This window comes from Schistocerca nitens, chromosome 6 (assembly GCF_023898315.1).
Source record: "Schistocerca nitens isolate TAMUIC-IGC-003100 chromosome 6, iqSchNite1.1, whole genome shotgun sequence".
NCBI lineage: Eukaryota > Metazoa > Arthropoda > Insecta > Orthoptera > Acrididae > Schistocerca > Schistocerca nitens.
This window is the reverse complement of record NC_064619.1, coordinates 621,152,323-621,175,540: the sequence shown is the minus strand read 5'-3', so window position 1 is coordinate 621,175,540 and position 23,218 is coordinate 621,152,323. Positions and strand designations below refer to the sequence as shown.

The window sequence follows — 23,218 nt, the reverse complement described above, 5'->3', positions numbered from 1 at the left end:
GTATCCACATCTGCTCGTAAGTTACGGAGGGCTATCCTCTCCATGGGCGAGATGTTATTCTTCATTGGTGCACCCCTGGTCAATACACCGCAAGACTCTCGACGAACTTCCTCCGCTTCATCTATATCAAGACGGCGTACAGCTTCTTCGATGGCACTGATGAAATCCACTAGTGGCGGTGAAACAGGTGTGGGAGCAAAATTCAGTCCTTTTGCTAGCACAGACACAGTCACGTCATCTAAAGTTTTCTCTGTCAAATTAACAGCAGATCGTCAAGCTGGAACTTCCTGCTGCATCTGTTTAGAAAGTCTGTCAATCTTGGCAGTTTGCCTCGCCACAGCTTTATCATGGTTCCAGTTCGCTTTAGCCCATGTCACACCATCCACCCAGTCCCACGACAGAGAAGATAGTCTTGCTGCCGATTCCAAATGTATGTGGAACATGTCCTTTGATACAGAATCCAATTCACGCCGAGTAAAACGAATCCTTTCTCTCACCAAAGCCATGATTGCTTTACATTTGATGTTGTTTGCAGCAGTGGTATTTATGAAATGCACAATTTTGGCAAACGTTGGAATAATGCCCTTGTCTCTGCAACTTAATAAGAATATCAACGAGCTCAGCAGCCTCGCTCTTCTTTCACGTAACTTGTCGAATCTTCGAATAAATTCCATCACTTCCTCCCCGTAGAGTTGCTTGATGTGATGTTTAAAGCTTTCCCGGCATACTGATTGTTCCATAAAAACACGGGAGAACTGCCGGATATCAGTAACTTCTTGCCACGATATTTCGGCGCAGAGTCTTCTGGCCATCTTCAGGTGAATGCCACTGTAGTAGTACTGGCGAGTACGCGCTGAGCTCCGCTATTTAAAGCCTTCTGAGGTGACATTGCGCATGCACTGCTCAGCGCGCGCGTTCATAACGGCTCCGTGCGCTGCGCCTCGCGCCCTCCATTGTGAAAGCCTGGCGTATCGGTGTCAGGTCGATTTCCATCTTTATGCAGATAACTACGTCGACTACGAAGTTTCTCTATAACAGGATTCCAAGCAGAGTTCAGCTGATAACCGCTATCTCGATTGATGAGAGTCTCGTTGTCAGACAATCTTATTTCCACAGATTCATTGATAATCAAGCTCCAAAAGTTTGATGTATGGGCCAAAATTTTTGTATCGTTGTAATTCACGGAATGGTCTGTGGAAATACAATGTTCGGCAATTGCGGACTTGGTGGGTTGGAGAAGGCGAGTATGCCGTTGGTGTTCCACAATGCGTTCCTGCACAGTTCGTGTTGTTTGCCCTATATATGATTTTCCGCATTCACACGGAATTTTGTAAACACCTGATTTACGCAGGCCCAGGTCGTCTTTAACGGACCCCACCAGTGATGAAATTTTCGAAGGAGGGCGAAAGATACTCTCACTTGATACTTTCTCAATATTCTGCCTATCTGTGAAGAAATATTCCCAATAAATGGTGGATAAACAGTCGACCTGAAGGCCTCTTCCTCTTCCTTGTTCCGTCGTTTGTAGGTCTTCATCACTCTGTTCACTTGCCTAGGTGAGAAGCCATTCTCCAGAAATACTTTTTGCAGGTGTTCCAGTTCTGCTTGAAGACTGTCAGCGTCAGAGATAGTATGGGCACGGTGGACCAAGGTTTTGAGAATGCCCATTGTTTGTGCTGGATGGTGGCAACTAGTAGCTTGTAGATACAGGTCTGTATGAGTGGGCTTTCTGTACACTGAGTGACTAAGTGTGCCGTCACTCTTCCGTCGCACCAAGACGTCTAAAAATGGCAGACAACCATCTCTCTCTATCTCCATGGTAAACTTTATGTTTTCATGTATGGAGTTCATGTGACATAAAAATTCTTGGAGACGGTCCAGACCATGAGGCCACACTATAAAAGTGTCGTCAACGTACAGCCAAAATACTGTCGGTTTAAAAGTGGCAGAGTCTAGTGCTCTCTCCTCAAAATCCTCCATAAAAAGATTGGCCACCAGGGGAGACACCATCAGATTGTTCGTAAAATTCGTTGTTAAATATAAAATATGTAGAGGAGAGAGTGTGCTCAAACAACACTGTAATGTCTGCACCAAACATATTGCCAATGAGGTGTAGTGAGTCCACCAGAGGCACCTTTGTGAACAGTGAAACCACATCAATACTGACCAATAAATCACTACTTTGCAGTTTTAGTGACTGAAGTCGACTGATAAAATCACCAGAATTCTTTATGTGATGTGCACACTTGCCTATCATTGGTTTGAGCAAAGATGCCAAGAATTTTGCTAGGTCGTAGGTGGCTGCTCCAATGTTACTCACAATTGGACGTAATGGCACATTTTCCTTGTGGATCTTAGGCAGTCCATATAGCCTAGGTGGAACTGAACTGTTTGGTTTCAGTCTCTTGATGACCTCCTTCGGTAGAGAACTATTTGATAAAAGTTCTGCTGTTTTTCGCACTACTGGGCTCGTGGGATCGTTATCGATTTTGCGATACGTTGAATCACATAATAAAACAGTGATCTTATTAATATAGTCATCCCTTGGTATGAGGACAGTAGCGTTTCCTTTGTCAGATGTTAAGACTACTGTATCCACATCTGCTCGTAAGTTACGGAGGGCTATCCTCTCCATGGGCGAGATGTTATTCTTCATTGGTGCACCCCTGGTCAATACACCGCAAGACTCTCGACGAACTTCCTCCGCTTCATCTATATCAAGACGGCGTACAGCTTCTTCGATGGCACTGATGAAATCCACTAGTGGCGGTGAAACAGGTGTGGGAGCAAAATTCAGTCCTTTTGCTAGCACAGACACAGTCACGTCATCTAAAGTTTTCTCTGTCAAATTAACAGCAGATCGTCAAGCTGGAACTTCCTGCTGCATCTGTTTAGAAAGTCTGTCAATCTTGGCAGTTTGCCTCGCCACAGCTTTATCATGGTTCCAGTTCGCTTTAGCCCATGTCACACCATCCACCCAGTCCCACGACAGAGAAGATAGTCTTGCTGCCGATTCCAAATGTATGTGGAACATGTCCTTTGATACAGAATCCAATTCACGCCGAGTAAAACGAATCCTTTCTCTCACCAAAGCCATGATTGCTTTACATTTGATGTTGTTTGCAGCAGTGGTATTTATGAAATGCACAATTTTGGCAAACGTTGGAATAATGCCCTTGTCTCTGCAACTTAATAAGAATATCAACGAGCTCAGCAGCCTCGCTCTTCTTTCACGTAACTTGTCGAATCTTCGAATAAATTCCATCACTTCCTCCCCGTAGAGTTGCTTGATGTGATGTTTAAAGCTTTCCCGGCATACTGATTGTTCCATAAAAACACGGGAGAACTGCCGGATATCAGTAACTTCTTGCCACGATATTTCGGCGCAGAGTCTTCTGGCCATCTTCAGGTGAATGCCACTGTAGTAGTACTGGCGAGTACGCGCTGAGCTCCGCTATTTAAAGCCTTCTGAGGTGACATTGCGCATGCACTGCTCAGCGCGCGCGTTCATAACGGCTCCGTGCGCTGCGCCTCGCGCCCTCCATTGTGAAAGCCTGGCGTATCGGTGTCAGGTCGATTTCCATCTTTATGCAGATAACTACGTCGACTACGAAGTTTCTCTATAACAGGATTCCAAGCAGAGTTCAGCTGATAACCGCTATCTCGATTGATGAGAGTCTCGTTGTCAGACAATCTTATTTCCACAGATTCATTGATAATCAAGCTCCAAAAGTTTGATGTATGGGCCAAAATTTTTGTATCGTTGTAATTCACGGAATGGTCTGTGGAAATACAATGTTCGGCAATTGCGGACTTGGTGGGTTGGAGAAGGCGAGTATGCCGTTGGTGTTCCACAATGCGTTCCTGCACAGTTCGTGTTGTTTGCCCTATATATGATTTTCCGCATTCACACGGAATTTTGTAAACACCTGATTTACGCAGGCCCAGGTCGTCTTTAACGGACCCCACCAGTGATGAAATTTTCGAAGGAGGGCGAAAGATACTCTCACTTGATACTTTCTCAATATTCTGCCTATCTGTGAAGAAATATTCCCAATAAATGGTGGATAAACAGTCGACCTGAAGGCCTCTTCCTCTTCCTTGTTCCGTCGTTTGTAGGTCTTCATCACTCTGTTCACTTGCCTAGGTGAGAAGCCATTCTCCAGAAATACTTTTTGCAGGTGTTCCAGTTCTGCTTGAAGACTGTCAGCGTCAGAGATAGTATGGGCACGGTGGACCAAGGTTTTGAGAATGCCCATTGTTTGTGCTGGATGGTGGCAACTAGTAGCTTGTAGATACAGGTCTGTATGAGTGGGCTTTCTGTACACTGAGTGACTAAGTGTGCCGTCACTCTTCCGTCGCACCAAGACGTCTAAAAATGGCAGACAACCATCTCTCTCTATCTCCATGGTAAACTTTATGTTTTCATGTATGGAGTTCATGTGACATAAAAATTCTTGGAGACGGTCCAGACCATGAGGCCACACTATAAAAGTGTCGTCAACGTACAGCCAAAATACTGTCGGTTTAAAAGTGGCAGAGTCTAGTGCTCTCTCCTCAAAATCCTCCATAAAAAGATTGGCCACCAGGGGAGACACCATCAGATTGTTCGTAAAATTCGTTGTTAAATATAAAATATGTAGAGGAGAGAGTGTGCTCAAACAACGCTGTAATGTCTGCACCAAACATATTGCCAATGAGGTGTAGTGAGTCCACCAGAGGCACCTTTGTGAACAGTGAAACCACATCAAAACTGACCAATAAATCACTACTTTGCAGTTTTAGTGACTGAAGTCACTGAAGAATGGCTTTTCACCTAGACAAGTGAACAGAGTGATGAAGACCTACAAACGACGGAACAAGGAAGAGGAAGAGGCCTTCAGGTCGACTGTTTATCTACCATTTATTGGGAATATTTCTTCACAGATAGGCAGAATATTGAGGAAGTATCAAGTGAGAGTCATCTTTCGCTCTCCTTCCAAAATTTCATCACTGGTGGGATCCGTTAAAGACGACCTGGGCCTGCGTAAATCAGGTGTTTACAAAATTCCGTGTGAATGCGGCAAATCATATACACGGCAAACAACACGAACTGTGCAGGAATGCATTGTGGAACACCAACGGCATACTCGCCTTCTCCAACCCACCAAGTCTGCAATCGCCGAACATTGTATTTCCACATACCATTCCATGAATTACGACGACACAAAAATTTTGGCCCATACATCAAACTTTTGGAGCTTGATTATCAATGAATCTGTGGAAATAAGATTGTCTGACAACGAGACTCTCATCAATCGAGATAGCGGTTATCAGCTGAACTCTGCTTGGAATCCTGTTATAGAGAAACTTCGTAGTCGACGTAGTTATCTGCATAAAGATGGAAATCGACCTGACACCGATACGCCAGGCTTTCACAATGGAGGACGCGAGGCGCAGCGCACGGAGCCATTATGAACGCGCACGCTGAGCAGCGCATGCGCAATGTCACCTCAGAAGGCTTTAAATAGCGGAGCTCAGCGCGTACTCGCCAGTACTACTACAGTGGCATTCACCTGAAGATGGCCAGAAGACTCTGCGCCGAAATATCGTGGCAGGAAGTTACTGATATCCGGCAGTTCTCCCGTGTTTTTATGGAACAATCAGTACGCCGGGAAAGCTTTAAACATCACATCAAGTGGTACAGCTGGCTGTTAGATCATCCATTCTATGACATTAAAGAATTCTTTGTGATGCCTGAGGAGAATATAAGCATTTAAAAGTTGTCTGTAGTTAAACATATTATTTTGTGCTGTGGTTAAACGTGTGTAATTATAAAGTTTATACTATAAACAGTAAAATACCATATTATATTAGATTATAAGATAGCTTGTTGCATTAACTCTTAAAAGCTATCCTTTGTAAATTGGTACACTGCCATGCTTCAAATGTATTCTATAATGTATTGACAGAAGTTTATTTTATTATTTTGTATGTACTAGTACATCTTGTATGACGAAGCCAATATCATTGTAAAATGATCTACGGTGAATAAAATTCTTGATTGATTCTTGATTGATTGATTGATATTATGCTAAATGATAATCCCAAATCTGTGGTCTAGCATAGCCATGCAATGGATGAGAGAAGTGTGGAACTGGTAAATGCGATAGCTGAATTGGTTCCACAAGTGCTGAACAATCCAGATCAGATGTCAACATACCAAACCAGAGTAGGAACAGAAATAAACAAACATGTAATTGTGACAAATTGTCATGTTGTCAACAATGTGTCTTCATGGGCTGTTACAGATAATATGACAAGCGACCACAACTCAAAACCCTTCCTCCTGAAAATCGAAAGTTTAGAAGTGAGTGAGTCCTGTTCACAGACGCTGATTTAAGACATCATAAAAATAAATTGGACCCCATGCAATAGCAAACTGAAATAAACAGTTACTTGTAACCCATTACCTAAAGGTTTAATTCAAATAAAAAAGCCACTGATTTATGGAAAGCAACTAAAGTCACTCAAGAAAAATCTGTGCTCATTAAAGTTTACATTTCAAGATATGAGATTCTACAAAACAAGTAGCACACAACATTAAGACAAAAGCTTCATGCAGCATGTAGAATGTGTCTGTATGCTCGTGGTATGGTGGAATGATCCGGACACATGCATACCTACAGAGATTTGAAAAAGGTATATAAAGAAAAAATACTGCAGATTAGATTTGAACACTCAGAATATGTATAGATGAATCAGCACATAAATAGAAATGCTCGGAGAGTACTGGGTAAGAATCTGAGGGAAAAGATCAGGTTGTCTACCAAACTCACAGTTATGAGAAGAAAGCATGGAACCATGACAGCAGGTTGGGTGGATTTGATAAAATGGGCTCTTTACTATCAGGAGACAATAAGGAGAAAGATAACTGTTTACAGGGACAATTAAAAAGAGAGCTGAATGGGCCATACTGAAACAGTGGAATAGTTTTTCCATTTTAACAAGAGGAAGTTTGCCTATGCAACTAAAGAAAACAAAAGTTCCTGGTTCTGATGGCTTTCAATAAGAACTGCTTAAAGACCAAATAATAACAGTATAATGAAACTCACAAACACATGACTGCAGTCTCTGGCAGCTGAAGCCAGACTGCAAGCAGCAGTGCATTATGGGAAAGGCAACCAGGTGGGGGTAAGGAGGAGGCAGTGGCAGGAAGGCATAGGGATAGCAGGGTAGGGATTGGGGATGGTAAAGTGTTGCTGGGAATGTGCAGAGACAAGATGGAGGTACGCCAGGCAGGTGCAGTCAGATTATACAGATGGCGGTGTGGGATGGTGTTGGTGCATTGATGGAATGAGGGCTGTGTAGTGCTAGAATGGGAAGGGGCTAGATGGGTGAGGACAATGACTAATGAAGGTTGAGGCCAGGAGGGTTACAGGAACATAGGATATACTGTAGAGAGAGTTTCCACCTGTGCAGTTCGGAAAAAGCTAGTGTTGGTGGGAAGGATCCAGATGCACAGGCTGTGAAGCAGTCATTGAAATGAAGGACGTTGTGTTAGTTGGTGTGCTCATCAACAGGGTGATCCAGTTGATTGTTGGCCACAGTTTGTCAGATGCTATTCATGGGGATAGACAGCTTGTTGGTAGTCATGCCTACATAGAATGCAGCACACTGGTTGCAGCTTAGCTTGTAGGTCACATGACTGGTTTCACAGGTAGCCCTGCCTTTGATGGGATAGGTGTGTTTGTGACTGGACTGGAGTAGGTGGCGGTGGGAGGATGTGCGGAACAGGTCTTGCATCTAGGTCTATTGCAGGGGTATGAGCCATGAGGTAAGGAATTTGGAGCATGTGTCATGTAGGGATGGATGAGGATACTGTGAAGGTTTGGTGGGTGGTGGAATACCAATGTGGGAAGGATAGTGGATATGATATTTCTCATTTCAGAAGTTGACAAGACAATGTAGTTCAGTTGCTCCAGTCCTGGGTGGTGCTGAGTCACGAGGCGAACACTCCTCTGTGGCCACATAGTGGGACTTAGGGAGGTGTTGGTGATTGTAAAGATAAGACACGGTCATCTGTTTTTGTATAAGGGTGAGAGGGTAATTATGATCTATAAAGGCCTCAGTGAAACCCTTGATATATTTCAAAAGGGACGGCTTGTCACTACAGATGTGATGGCCATGGTGGCTAGACTGCGTGGAAGGAACTTCTTGGTGTGGAATGGGTGGCAGCTGTCAAAGTGGAGGTATTGCTGGTGGTTGGTAAGTTTGATATGAGCAGAGGTACTGATATAGCTGCCTTTGAAGTTGAGGTCAACATCAAGGAAAGTGGCTTGATGGGTTGAGTAGGACCAGGTGAAGTGAAAGTGAGAGAAGGAGTAGAGGCTCTGGAGGAATGTCGATAGGGTGTCTTCACCATTGATACAGATCACAAAGATATCATCAATGAATCTCAACCAGATGAGAGGTTTGTGATTAGGAAGGATTCTCTAGATGCCCCATGAATAGGTTGGCATAGGGTGGTGCCATGCGGGTGCCCACAGCTGTTTCCAAGATTTGTTTGTAGGTAATGCTTTCAAAGAAGAAGTAATTGTGGGTGAGGATATAGTTAGTCATGGCAACTGGGAAGGAGGTGGTTGGTTTGGAATCTGTTGCGAATTGGGAAAGGTGGTGTTCAATAGTGATAAGGCCATAAGAATTATGGATATTAGTGTAAAGTGAGGTGCAGTAGTAGTGATGAGCAGGACACCATGTGGTAAAGGAACAGGGCTGTGGAGAGTCGATGGAGGAAATAATTGGTATCTTTTGCATAGGAGGGTATGTTGCAAGTAATAGGCTGAAGGTGTAGGTCTATGAGAGCACATATTCTCTCAATGGGGGCACAGTAAGTGGCCACAATGGGGAATCTTGGGTGGTTGGGTTTATGGACTTTAGGAACCATATAAAAGGTAGGAGTGCAGGGAGTGGTAGGGATGGGGAGGGAGGTTGACTCCTAGAAGAGGCCTCAGATAGGCCTAACAATTTGAGGAGAGACTGGAAATCTTGTTGTATTTCTAGATGGAGTCACTATGGGGTTTGTAGATGGATGAATCTGACAGCAGCTGGTGGAGTCCTTCTGCCAGGTAATCCTTGAGGTTCAAAACAACAGCATTGTGCCTTTGTCAGCAGGTAGGATTATAAGGTTGGGATCAGTTTTTTGGTTGTGAATTGTGGATATTTTTGCGGATGTAAGGTTAGTTTGCATGTTGAGGGATTTCAGGAATGATGGTGAGGCACTGTTTGAGATTAAGAAATTCTGGATTGTGAACTGAGTTAGGCAGGGCTACCTGTGAAACCAGTCATGTGATTTACAAGCTAAGCTGCAACCACTGTACTACTTTCTTTGTGACCATGGCAACCAACATGCTGTCTGTGTGCATGAACAGCCACCGACAAACTGTGGCCATCAAACTACTGGACCAACGTGTTGCTGAGCATGCCACCCAACATGACGTCCTTCATTTTGATGACTGCTTCACAGCCTGTGCCATCTGGATCCTTCCCATCAACATCAGCTTTTCTGAACTGCACATGTAGGAACTGTACCTGCAATATATCCTATATTCCTGTAATCCTCCTGGCCTCAACCTTTTTTAGTCATTGTCTTTACCCATCTAGTCCCTTCCCTGTTCCCATTCCAGCCCTCATTCCACCAATGCACCTGTCTTTATACTTCTCTACTTTTCCGCTATCCCCCCCCACCCTCCACCATCTGTCTAACTTCCCGACTGCACCTAACTGCCCTACTCTCTCCACCTCATTTCTGCATGCTCCCAGTAGCGATTTACCATCCTCTAACCCTACCCTGCTATACCTGACCTCCCCACCCCAACCTTTTCCTTAGGCTGCTGTCACATTGGCGTCAATATCAATGGATTCTGCTGATGACTGACATCAGTCAGAGATGGCCGATCTTTTCAATCAGTACACCATTACATGTGTGGTCACACTGTAGCTGATCGTATCTCCCGAACTTACAGACTTCAGATGACAATCACTGAAATTCAGATCAGTTTGTTTTCTTTGGTCAAATCGACCAGCATTGTTGCACACAAAGTATGGAGCATGAGAAACTGATAAGCTTAGTCCAAGAAAGAGTGAGTTTGTGACACACTGAGGATGAAAATATCATTATCTCCAAGAATATTGTCTTAAGAGATACAGTAAAAATTTCATGGACCTACCATGAATAGAAATTACTGAAGTGGCCATCCCCATAATTTCTACTTTTAGTCCCCAAAACCCATAGTTTATTGGGATTTTCTCAGGAGCCACCCAAGTTTCACCCTAGACCATTCCTAATGCATTAGAACCAACAAATTTGCTCAATTTTTCTGAGCTGGAGGAAGTACATAATGTATAAATTTTGACCCAGTACTGTTGGATAGCTACAGTACGCCCATTCTTCCAATAGGTGTACAAATGGTCACTAGGCGAAGGGCTATCCCAAACACTTGACCTGTGTGACCAATAGAACCTGAGCCATGACCTCTGTAAAAGTGCATTTTCGCATGCAGCTTTTTGGAACATGTGCACTGGAATGTATGGACTAATTTCTGTGGCACAGAATTGTGAAAATGAATTTAGATGTGTTTAATCAATGAGTAGTCATTCCATATCCTCATTAAATTTTTATCACTTTCTGAATGATGGGACTTCGAGTTCTACCTGCCACTTTCTAGTGGGTGAAACTGTTTTTCACATTTCTTTGGCTGTAGTTCCACTCTCCAAAGCTTTTTTGAAGATTTCAAAATGACTGATGTGTTATAAATTGTAAGTGGTGTGCTTTATATGTAACAATGTATATAATAATGAACATAATCAGTGTCTGAATGTATAATATGGGTAGATATAAAATCTACTCATGAAGTGGCGGCAGGAGGAAAAACATAAAAGGTGTGGCAACACCCAAACTTTTGGAGTCAATGGCTCACTCTTCTGGCAGAAGTATTAAAGGGAAAGGAAGAAGAATGAAGGAAAAAGATTAGTGATGTTTAAAAAATGAGAAGTGGTAAGTCGCCCAGAACACTGGGGTTAGGACTAATGGACAGGATGAAAAACAATGACTGATTTTTGATACCGGAAAACCTAAGGACTTAAAGGTGAAAATAAGATAATAAGCAAGACAGAGATTACTGAAAAAACACAGTGAAGTAATCCATAAGAGCAGAAAGCTAAGTGCGTTTTAGGTGAAAGGCAGAGGGGTGAGGGAGAGGGAGGTGATTATTACAGATAAATTGTTGTCTGATCTGTCTTCCCCCCCTCCCCCTCCTCCTCAGCTGTCTACCTTGTATAATTTATTTAGCATTTGACTCTTATTGACTCTTTCACAATGGTTTTTTCCCAGCAATCTCTGTCTTGCATATTACTTTACCTTCCACCTTTAAGTTCTCAGGTTTTGAAATGTTGTCCAGTGCAGTACCAACAATTAGTCTTTCCTTCTCATCCCATCTGGTAAATCTCCCCAGATCCAGGATTCTGGGTGACTTTTCCATAACTCTTCCCATTTCCTAAGCATCACAAATACTGTTCATTCATTCTTCTTCCCTACTTTCAAACTGTTCTGTGAGAAGACGGAATCACTGGCTCCAAAAGCTCATACATTTTCACATCTTTTATTTGTTTTCTCCTGTTGCCCATTGATGATCAGCTTTTCTTATTTATCCATATTATAACATTGGTAATAAGGCATTCAGCACAGGAAGTGCCCCCCCCCCCTCCACACCAGCCACCACCCATACACACACACATACATATTTATAGTTTCTCAACAGTCAGTTATAATTTTTCACTATTACAAAATCGCCACAATCATACATCACTTGGTATTGGGGCAGCCACAGATGTAGTAATCCTTTCTACTATTAAAACAGTAGCAGCCGCCAGAAACTGATTTATTAATCAGTCAGTCACAACTATTTTCATGCTCATAAAGTTATATCTTCGAGTGAAAGTTAAGCTTCACCAGTTTTTCACCTCAAGATGTGACTTCGTGGTCATGAAACTAGTTGTGATTGAGTGATTAATAAATTTTTTCTGGTGACTGTCGCTGTTTTATTAGTACAAACCATCACAATTAGTTTTCTTTGATTTACAATAATGCTTGCGTAAGTTATCATATTTCTTTTAAGTGGAAATTCAAATTTGAACATTTCTTTTGATTATTAATTTCATATTTGATTTTGGGTTGGGTTTCAGCACTCAACCACATGGATTCAGCGATTCAATATATTTTTAAATTCATAAGCAATTTCAGTTTCTTATCACAGTCATAGTTTATGTAAAATTTTAGAGTTTACGTTATGTAATCAATGAAGTGCCTTTTACTTGCACATTTTTATCAACATTATTAATGTCACCAATTACAAAATCTAATTACAAAATAAACTAAAATTTGTAGATAAGCAATCCAAAGTGCCAATTATCTAGTCAAAACCATATGACAGTGCCAAAATGCTGAAAAAGTGAGCTGTAGTTTCAAGAAATATGTTTGTGTTGGATCCTTTCCTTAACCTAGGATCAAACATATTGCATAAGTGAGACAGTTACATTTTAATACTCAGTCTGACATGTATTGAGGACATATCTAATATTTCACATGCAGTTCAAGATTTTGAAGAAGATTTTTAATAAACGTTGACTAGTACAAGCATTCCAAGTTCTGTTTCAGTGCATTTTCTTCCTAATTTTATGAAAATATTTGCTACAAGCACTGTGCTCCTCATTTCACTCTCTTGAGAGCTGATGGTTCCATTAATAAAGTATGTAGTTACATCAGTATCTCATTAGGTAAAAAAGTTAACAAATTAGCAGTATGGTAAACTGCTTGTTGAAAACATCAGTCTGATGTCTTGAACTGTTTTTGAAACATCTCTGGTACTCATGTTATGTGGGACATCCTGTTTATTTTTAATTCCCTGTAGCCACTATTTTCGGAAAACCAGGTACATATTATGTAAAATGCAAGAACAAGTTTTACTTCTAGAAGTAAGCATTAACAGCTATTTTTTGATTGCAGAAAATGAGTTATAAGAATCTAATAATGTTTTTCAATAACTCTTTTGACAGTGGCTGCGTTACTAGCCTAAAGATTTCACCAAATCTACGCAAGAGAATGAAACCACCAAAGAAAGGACCACAGATTGAGCCAAGAGAACTTGAAATAATGAAACTGGATAAACTGCTGTCATTTGTACGGGAGCCTGACAAATTAGTGCCACCACCAGATGTTCCAGATATAGACTATTAAAGGCAAGCATGCTAAAATTCCATTCAATTAATGATGAAAAAAGAAATTGTGACAAAAACAAAGTACTGTACCTATAATATTTCTTTCTAAGGCATATGTGTGTACTGTGATTATTTTACTTAAGTAATTCAGGCACAACAGAAAATTGAAAGACACATGTAGTAGATAGTTGCCTATTATTGCGAGATTCCAACTTCATCCATGTTTCTACTTGTCTTGCAGATAAGTATAGCTTGTTTTCATGTGTCCACTTGACTACTTTACAACTAATAATTTGGGGCATCAAAGATGTCTACTGCACTAGTGGAAAGACGTGTGCCTGTGTACATGACATGGATATTACATGGATAAGTTCACTCTTGCAACATTTAATTTCTTTTTTCGTCACTCACTAAAATCTGCAAAAATATTATTGGTGGGAGAAAGAGTGTGTAAGAGAATATTCAGTCATTGTCTCTTATTGTTTCCTCACTTGTATACTAAAATCATCTTTTTCAGGGCAGATTAAAAATGTGAGTACTACTGAGACCTGCGACAGTACCACTTCCTTTTGCATAAAGCATTCAGTACAACTCAGTACCTAAGTGCACTTTAAAAAATGAGTCTGGCATTCAACCAGTCACTACTTTCTTTAGATTTTGCATTAAAATTTACCCAAAATGGAAAGTGAATCAAGTGGACAGAAAACATTATGACATTTTTAAACAGGGAGATTCATGCAAAAATAACTAGATTAGCAACCAGACAAAAAGGTGATTGTTGTTCATTTTCCTTTGTCCTGCATCAGTGAAGGGTCAGTATGGCTATAAACATATTTGGCATGGTTAACATAACGGGTGGCCAGATACCCTTCCTGTCACCACCCAGTTACTCACTGGGATGGAAAGTGTGCACCACAACTGTCTGTGTGTAGCGTTATTAATGTAAAGGTGAGCAAAAGTTTTCTAAGTGTTTGCAAATCATGTAACTGATGTGGGACTTGGGTACCTGCTTGGTTTTCATCTAGTGGGATGTGGGAAACCACGTAAATACCACATCTAGGCTGGGTGGCACACTGACCCTCATTGTTAATTCATCAGGTGGATTCATTCTGCAGCTGCACACCTTCCATCCCAGAGGCGATGCTTCAACACACACAGTTATCTGGGAGGGTCAGACAACAGAAAGTGTATGACTGAAAGTAAGCTGCTACACTCCTTAATTAATTTTTTTTTCCTTTTCACCTTGTGTGGAATGTTCTGGATAACCAGAGATACAATTAGGTTGTATGGGGACAGTTGCATTTTAATTTACAGTGGAACCTTGCATAACGAACATAATTCATTCCAGAATCTTACCCATAGTGCAAAACACTCTTTAAGTGAAATAATTTATCTCATATAAATTAATGTAAAACATGATAGTGCATTCCACGCAGAAAAATTACTAAAAGTTTTATCTTATTCATGCCATTTATTCAAAGAAAATTATACATACAGTATTATTCTTATTCACATCACATAATTAGTTCTTTTTTACTAGGAAGCTATCTATAGACATTTGTTTCTGCCAATGGTCAAACACTTGGTAAAAATTTGATGCAGTATTATTATTAAACATAGTTGTGGTGTGCATTGCCACTGCTTTATTGGGGTGATGATTTTCAATGTACAATGCAACTGATTCCGATGCTTTCAGCATTTCTCTTATTCCACCAGAAGATTGCTATTTTGCTATTACCTCCTCCTCCTCTTCCTCCGAACTCCTCTCCACAGCTTCCTGCTGTGAAACACACTGCAACTCCATAAACTCTTTGGTGGTCATTTCTTGGCTGTGACCTTCCACAAGTTCATCAATGTCATTGTTATTCACTTCTAGTCCCATTCTCGAGGCCAAAGACACATTCTCATTGACTACAGGCTCCACAGGTACTGACTCAAACGCCTCAGAGTCAAATTCAACTCCGCACTCCAGCCAAAGCTTCTTCCAGGCAGAAGTGAGAGTTCTCTTGGTAACCCCTTCACACACCTCTTCAATCATCTTGACATAGGCAACAATGTTGAAGTGATATTTCCAAAACTCTCTGAGAGTGAGATTGGTAGCTTCAGTCAACTCAAAGTGATGCTCGAAGAGTGCTTTAGTGTAGAGCTTCTTAAAGTTAGAAATAATCTGCTGGTCCATAGGCTGGAGTAACAGAGTGGTGTTAGGAGACAGAAATTGGATCTTGACGAATTGAAATTCTTCAAGGAGGTGATTTTGTAGACCTGGAGTAGGGCAAGAGTGTTGTCCATAACAAGCAAGACACGGAGTGGAAGATTCATCTAAAATATTTTTCCACTAAGATACCAAACACTCCATTGATTCACCACAAAAAAGTCACGTCACTCAAGCCTTGTTGTTGGATCTCCACATCACATTTAAACTGTTCTTCTGGATTTACCACTTCTTAAGGCTCATGGCGTTTCTAAATGGTAAACATGCAGTGGTTAAATTTTCAAATTGCCACTTGCATTGGCACAGAATAGCAGTATGAGACAGTCTTTCATTGGCTTGTAACCAAGCAATGCATTCTCTCCTGCTGTTATAAAGGTATGCTTTGGTATCTTTTTCCAGAATAGACCCACCTTGTCCTAATTAAAAACCTCTTGTGGCAGATATCACTCAGAATCTACGAGCATCTTTAAGTTGCTGATGAAGTTCTCTGCTGCGTTTGTATCAAAGCTGGCTGCTTTGCCATGCCTCACAATGCTATGGATGCTGGTTCTTCCCTTAAACTTCTCAAACCATCTACGGCTTCCCTAAAACACTTCTTTGACTGCTGATGATCCTGGCGTCTTCTTAACAAGGTCGGAAAAAATCATTCTCACCTTCTCATAAATTATGCTCTTGTTAATAGTGTCACCTTGCAATTGATTTTCATTTATCCATATAAGTAGCAATCTTTTGACATCATCCAGAATATGGAACCATTGTTTAGACACTCTTGTCACTCCCTTTGAAGCATCTGTCACCTTAATCTTGTCCTTGTTCTTGAGGATAGTGCAAATAACTGACATAGACTGATTGTATGTGCATGCTAAATCAGTAGCACTCACGCCATATTCATGTTTTCCAGTTATTTTATGTTTCATTTCTAAGGTCATTTTCTTTCTGTTATGGTCATCTTCTTGGGGACATTTCTATGAAGGTTATTAAAATATGCATTAAAAAAAAAAAAACTGTGTGAACGAGAGTTGAAAACAATGTGTGATCACAGCGTGCATTAAGATGGTAGCAGAAAGAGCACTAAACCCAGACTGCAGTACGTACTGAAGACATTGTTCACATGTCATGCTGACAATGAATGGTGTTCATATTGTTGATTGAATGCAAACAGCTGGTGAAGTCACACAAATTGTCATCACTCATTATGCAAAACATCTTTCGTTAAGTCAGTGATTTTTTTTTACAATTTGATTTGCTTGTTATGTGAATTGCGCATTATGGGAGATGCTCATAAAGCAAGGTTCCACTGTATTTTTTAGAAAAAAATTTTAAATCAGATGGTAGCTAAAAAAGTCACACACCTGATTCACAGCAAACAGTTTAGGCTTTAATCGCAAAAAGACTCATATCTCAGATAAGTAAAAATGAACTGCTACCAGTAGATCATCCATTAACTGAAACACTGTCCAGCCGAACAACAAGTCAGGGTTGAGTCAACATGTGTTGTTGTTGTGATCTTCAACCCAAAGACAGGTTTCATGGTAGCCTGTCCGAAGCAACTTTTCATCATTGCCTTAACTACAGCAACCTACCTGCACCTGAACCTGTTTATTTCATTCAAGCCTTTGTCTCCTTCTACACTTTTTACCCTCTCACACTTTGCTCCATTACCAAATAAACTATTCCTTGATGCCTAAAGGTGTGTTTACATCTGTGCACCTTGTAGCTAGATGCTGTGTGACTGTAGCTTGTCCAATGCGGAAGTAGAAGTGCCCAGTGTGAACACAAGTGTGAATGGAATTGCTTGCATGCACATTGCTGAGGAAGATGCATGTGTTGCCCCTACTTGTGTGCAGGGCAAGCATAGTCACAAAGTGAGTAGGCACAAAGTGCACAGGTGTAAATGAATGTTAAGGATGTGTCCTCTCAACCTATTCCTTCTTATAGTGAATTTGTGCCATGAAGCTCTTTTCTTCCCAGTTATATTCAGTACCTCTTATAGTGTAACATACCACCTTGCTTAAGCAACGTGTTGTATAGCATTTATAAACTGATGAATGATGATCACCACCATAAAAGTTTTATGTAAGTCATGAGTGTGCTGTTCAGAAGTTTGTTTTCTTTCTGTGCATATAATCTGTAAGAGACCTTTTCATCTTCCAGCAAAGGAGAAGTTGCAGGATGAGACAAAGTCTACATCAGTTAAGACATACACAGTTATTCTGACTTTGCAGTTCAAACATAGAAAGTCAGACTTATTAATTAATTGTGACCAAACATTTATTCAAGAATATAGTACATCACATAACATAATGTATGAAACACTTCATCTTGGTGAGCCAGAGCAGAACCAGAAGAAAGACGATAAGAATTTGATGAGAAGTGGAAATTAATTATAGCGTGTAGGCTTTCACGGCCGGCGTCTTCAGTAATTAAAACTTCCGGGCTAAGAGGCCGTGGTCCAATAGTAGAAATACTTCACCCTGACGTTTCGTTGCCAGCTGCGGGCAACATCATCTGAGGTGAGTCTACAACTGGCTGCTAGGCCGTGGAGGTCCTGTTTATATAGAGCGCGTAGAGGGCGCCACTGACGAGTGGTGGCGCCCTCTACGCACTCTATATAAACAGGACATCCACGGCCTAGCAGCCAGTCGTAGACTCACCTCAGATGATGTTGCCCGCAGCTGGCAACGAAACGTCAGGGAGAAGTATTTCTACTATTGGACCACGGCCTCTTAGCCCGGAAGTTTTAATTACTGGAAATTAATTGTTTTTATCAGAAAAATTCTCAATAAACAGATAGCTATTGTCATTAGCAATGGAGGTCAACAGCCATTATTATGCAACAGTGCAAAAGCAACTGATAGCACTGCAACTTTGAGATTTGAATAGTCAAAGAACAATCATTAAATCTACATCAAAGAAAAAATTAATTAGTCCAAGAGTCAGAAGATCTTCATTCATAACATCAGAGGACTTCAATTGTATCATGAGTCCCATGATGACTTCACAGCTTCTGTCACAGACCACATCTGTGGCTCAACAACTGACAGCAACTGCTCAGCTGTGTTATCATCACAGACTGATGAGTGCTGCAAGAAATTCAGTGATCTGTTTCAGTCCCTGCTGAAGTATCTTTGAGTTTGATTGTAGCGAGGTTCATATTTGTGTTTTGAAGTAAACAGCAAGTGTTTTGACAAACAAAGTTTGTGCACATAGTACAGTGTCATGGCAGGCACTGTGACAATAGTAAGCTAAGTTTGATTATAAATGTATTACTGCATTTGTTACATGTCCATGATTACGAGAGGCAGGGAGACAAATGGAGATAAATGAGAGTGGTTTAAACTTGTTAGTGTGGAGTTAAGTCCTGATACAAAGGAATAAAATGCAGATCTGAAAAATGAGTTAACTACTAGTATGAAAACTCAAGGTATGAACTCACAGCTGCAACAAAGGTTAGAAATTAGAATTAAAAAAGGAAATACACACAATCAATACCAAGTTTGAGCAACACATCAGAGAGTCACATAAGATGAAGCGAGAAATAAACAATAAAATGTTTCAGTCATAAACAATATTTTCCACTTTAACAGAGTGGTTAAATGCTGAGGTAACTAAACAGAGTTATTTAGTCCATAATGTAGTGCATGAGCAATTTAGAAATGTGGACAAGGACTTGAAGCAATCAAAAGTTTAGTACACAACCAAATACCCGACACACTAGCAAGGTTACAAGTGTCGAAAGAAAGCAAAGTTTTTTGATGTGTCTGCTATTTTAGGCTCTAGTTTTGCTAGTTCAGAGGAGCAGGTAAGTGATAATCAAACATACAGTACAAGAAAAGATTGAATCACACATTGACACTTCACTCTATCTTAGAGACAAATGAAATAGAGAGCAAAAACTCTGGGATGAATTATCCAAAACTAAGGAGTTAAAAAAAATCTGTGGAAACGATGGAATATCTGTAGAACTGACAGTAGAAATGCATCTTGGGAGTGGTACTAATTTGTCCAAACAGTTCAAGCCAGATGGGGAGGTACACCCTGCATCCATCTTAAGAATATTTACTAAATCTTTACCAAAGTTATGAGATGATTCAAAGAGGATAGGTTTTGCACTAATTAATTTAGAAGGGGACATGTCTGGTTTAAATTTAAAAAGAATTGCTGGTCACCCAGTACTCAAGAATAATTTGTGCTTGAGTTATTTGACCCAAGGTATTATAATAATAGTTGGGGAACTCGTGAGAAATATACTGAGTGGAACTTGACAAGGGATAAATACATGGACAATCCACTAGAGGAGAGTCACTCAGTTAAAGTATTAGTACATAGATTACCTTATAATGTAAGGAAAGGTATTTGGTATCAAGGTTGGTTAATAGTTAATGACTTGTTAATGATTGTTGAAGATCTGCATACATTAACTAAAGAATATGTGGATTATACACCAAGTGGCAACCGTCAATTGGATAACGATGAGGGGACTCATTTTCCACCTCGATCCTTAAGAAAAAGTGAAAGTAATTATTGCAAAATAAAGAAGAACAATAATGACAGACAAAAGAATCTAGTGAGTAACCAATCCTTCACATTTCCCACAAATAATATAAATAATGCAGGTATTTGTACACCAACAGACCATTTGATCATGAACCAAATCGTTGGTAAACAATGAACCTTCTGGAGCCAGGGCCAGGAGGAACAATATCAAGAGGAAGAGGAACAAACCTATTATAAAGGGAAAAAGTTTTGATAGGGAAGTGGACATTCATTTAGTTTCAGGGACTGAGGTATCTTTAATATGACAAGAGTTAATGTTAAATATACATCACAAATGTAACTGTTCAACACTCTCAGTGAATGGAGTTTATGTTGTTGCAATAACAACTAGTAAAGGGAGACTTTTAAAGGAAGAAACTCAGTTACCAATAACCATTAGCAATTTCCATTTTCAGCAGACTTTATTGATTGTACAAAATCTTAATGTGCAGGTACTACCCGGTTTAGACTGCCTGTTTGAAAATAAAGTCTCGTTCAATTTTAATGCAAACAAAGTTATATGGCAACAGATTAATTAAATGTATTTATTGAGGATCTTTTAAAAATGTCTGTAGATTTTAAGCAAAAAATTACAAATGATGAAGTATGTTAACTTAGTAGTTACAGCCAATATATCATGTATTCATGCCCAGAAGTTGAGGGTCATTTTCCTTTCATAGGATATGATGTGGAGTTTTTCTTTTCTACACCAAGTAGAACCTTGAGCTTTCATTAAGCTGTAACTCTACTCTCTGCCTTGCATATCACTTTAACATTGAATGCACACATATGTTTTGAGAATTGTCATACAATAGCAGAATGTGTCTATTGTGGCATTTTTTTTAAGTTATTGTTTGACTTTGGAGATCATGCCTCTAAACTCCACAAAAAAGTGTGTAATGGTATGTGGTGTACAACAACGTGGTTCAACATCAAATTCTTCAACAAGATGCAGGTATTATTATTGTTTGGCATGCAGAAGCAACAAACAATAATGTGGCTTCAGGGAAGTATGGAGCCACAGAAGCCAATGTTCAGAGAGGCGAAAGGTCAAAGTATGTCTGAAATATGTGAAGTTGACTAGGAAAGCTTCCACTGGCTCACAGAGTGGATATTTCACAAATATTGAAATGGAAGTAGTGACATTTGTGCACAAGAAACTTAAAGAAGGAATGGCAGTTTCTCATGAATTATCACAGAAATACAGTGTTCAATTTAAAGACAGCTCAGTAGGATAACAATGATGAGGCAATGCAATGGACTAGTGCTGTGACATCGAACATCCCTTGCTCAGAGTCTTCGAGCATTGTATGTGGAGCAGTTGGTCATGTGTTAGTGACATGTTACAAGACAGAAATGAATATGCTTACCTCTTGGGGGAAATCAGAAATGCTGACAAGACTCCTATAAACTTTGACATGCCATCCAGTAGCAATGAGAAATCACAGGTCATCTTGGAGCTGTATGTGCTTGCTGAAGGAACACAGATGTGACCCTACGTTATCCTTAATTGCAAAGCTATGCCAAACGGAAAGCTGCTGCCTAGTGTCATATTTCATTGCTACAGAAAAGGATGGATGACCAATGAGCTGATTCTAGAAAGGATCCATACAGTCCAAAGCAGGAGGCCATATGTTCTTCTAAAGAATATTGGGATGTTGATCCTTGGTGCTTTCAGTGGGAATCTGACACCAGCAAGTGAAGGCAAAACTCCTGAAATTAAACACAGATCTTGTCATCGTTCCAGAAGTCATGACTTTGAAACCACAAGTGTTAGATGTGGTGCTGAATAAGCCATTTGAGGATCAACTGAAGCAGCTGTACAGCAGTTGGTGACTTCAAGGTGGTCAAGCCCTACCCCCTATTGGGAAGTTGATGAAGCCATCAGTATCTCTTACTGCAGAATGGATCCAGACTGCTCAGACACACATGACCATTGCAGCAATTGTGAGTGGCTTTAAGAAGTGCTACGCAACAAACACATTAGATGGGAGTGAAGATGATCTACTATGAGAAGAAATGCAAGATAACCATGACAGTGGCAGTGGCACTGCAGATTCTGTGGACTATTCCAGTGAGGAGGACTAATTGGCCTCTGTATGTGACAAATGGAGTCTTTATCTGATATTAATTTTCTGTGTACTGGCACTTGTGTTGTCTCCTTCAGTTACCCATGATAAAATGTACATATGTAAGTATACAAAATAAACCCAATTTATTTGTTTTGTAAATAAAAACCACCCTTTCTTGCTACACTGTATTTTATTTCTGCAAGATGCGTTTCACCTTTTTCACTTTAAGGACTTGTCAGTGGGATCTAGAATGATACAGTTTTGTTTTGCTATGTGTTGTTTGTAGATTATAAAACAGTTCACATCTCATTTTTTATGTCAAGAAGTGATTACTTACAATTCTACCTGTTTTTGGTTGGCATCTGTGTTTCCTCACATCCGGTCAAATGCTGGATGTCACTCGACAGAGCTGTTTACGAAACATAAGCATGTTTTTATGTCCTGGGGTTTCTTCTTCCCACTTTTCATCTTGTTTGCTCTTATTGTTGTGATGCTCTATCAGTATTCTGTCACTAGTTATAAATATTTGATAGAAAATTGTGATTTCAAGATGTGAGTTCATTATGAGTCTCATCCTGTTTGCTTTGTACATGTATGTGTTTCCAACCTAATGAGGTATACGCTGAAAACTATTCATTTCTTTTATGTTTATATCTGTGTGTGTGTGTGTGGGAGGGGGTTGTGAGTTTTCTTTGTTGAGACACACTGTATTGAGTCTATGAAGCATGTGTGGAAGTGCTGCTTGCTTTTTGTGCCACTCATCAAAGAAAACTACCAAAAAGGACTTGACATAATAATGCAGATAGCCCAAAACAATGGTTACAGCAGTAATGTATTCGCAAAGCTAAACAACAAAATTTAAAAAGTATAATAAAAGCACAAAGCACAAGACCCTTGATAACATCGCAACAGAACTAAACCCAATCACAAACACTCAGTACCATAACAACTACGCAGAATAATCAAGACAATATAAGAGAAGATGGTACACAATGACATAAAAATTCAAATTCACACATAAAATCACCAACAGTTTCAGAAGGCAGAGAATAAACACAGCATACACAACAGACAATTCTATCCAAACATGCACTCCAAAACTGACAAAAAACAGAGGCATATACCAGAAATCAGGTGTATCTCA

The 23,218-nt window shown here is 40.2% G+C and overlaps 1 protein-coding gene across 1 annotated transcript in view; it reads left to right on the top strand.

Annotated features, from left to right (window-relative positions):
- LOC126263531 (dynein intermediate chain 2, ciliary-like) overlaps positions 1-13,273 on the top strand; it is a 284,542-nt gene extending 271,269 nt beyond the window's left edge. The window contains exon 9 of the mRNA XM_049960624.1: positions 13,093-13,273. Coding sequence (XP_049816581.1) covers positions 13,093-13,273 — 181 coding nt within the window. The remainder of the gene's footprint in view (positions 1-13,092) is intronic.
- The last annotated feature ends 9,945 nt before the right edge of the window (positions 13,274-23,218 follow it).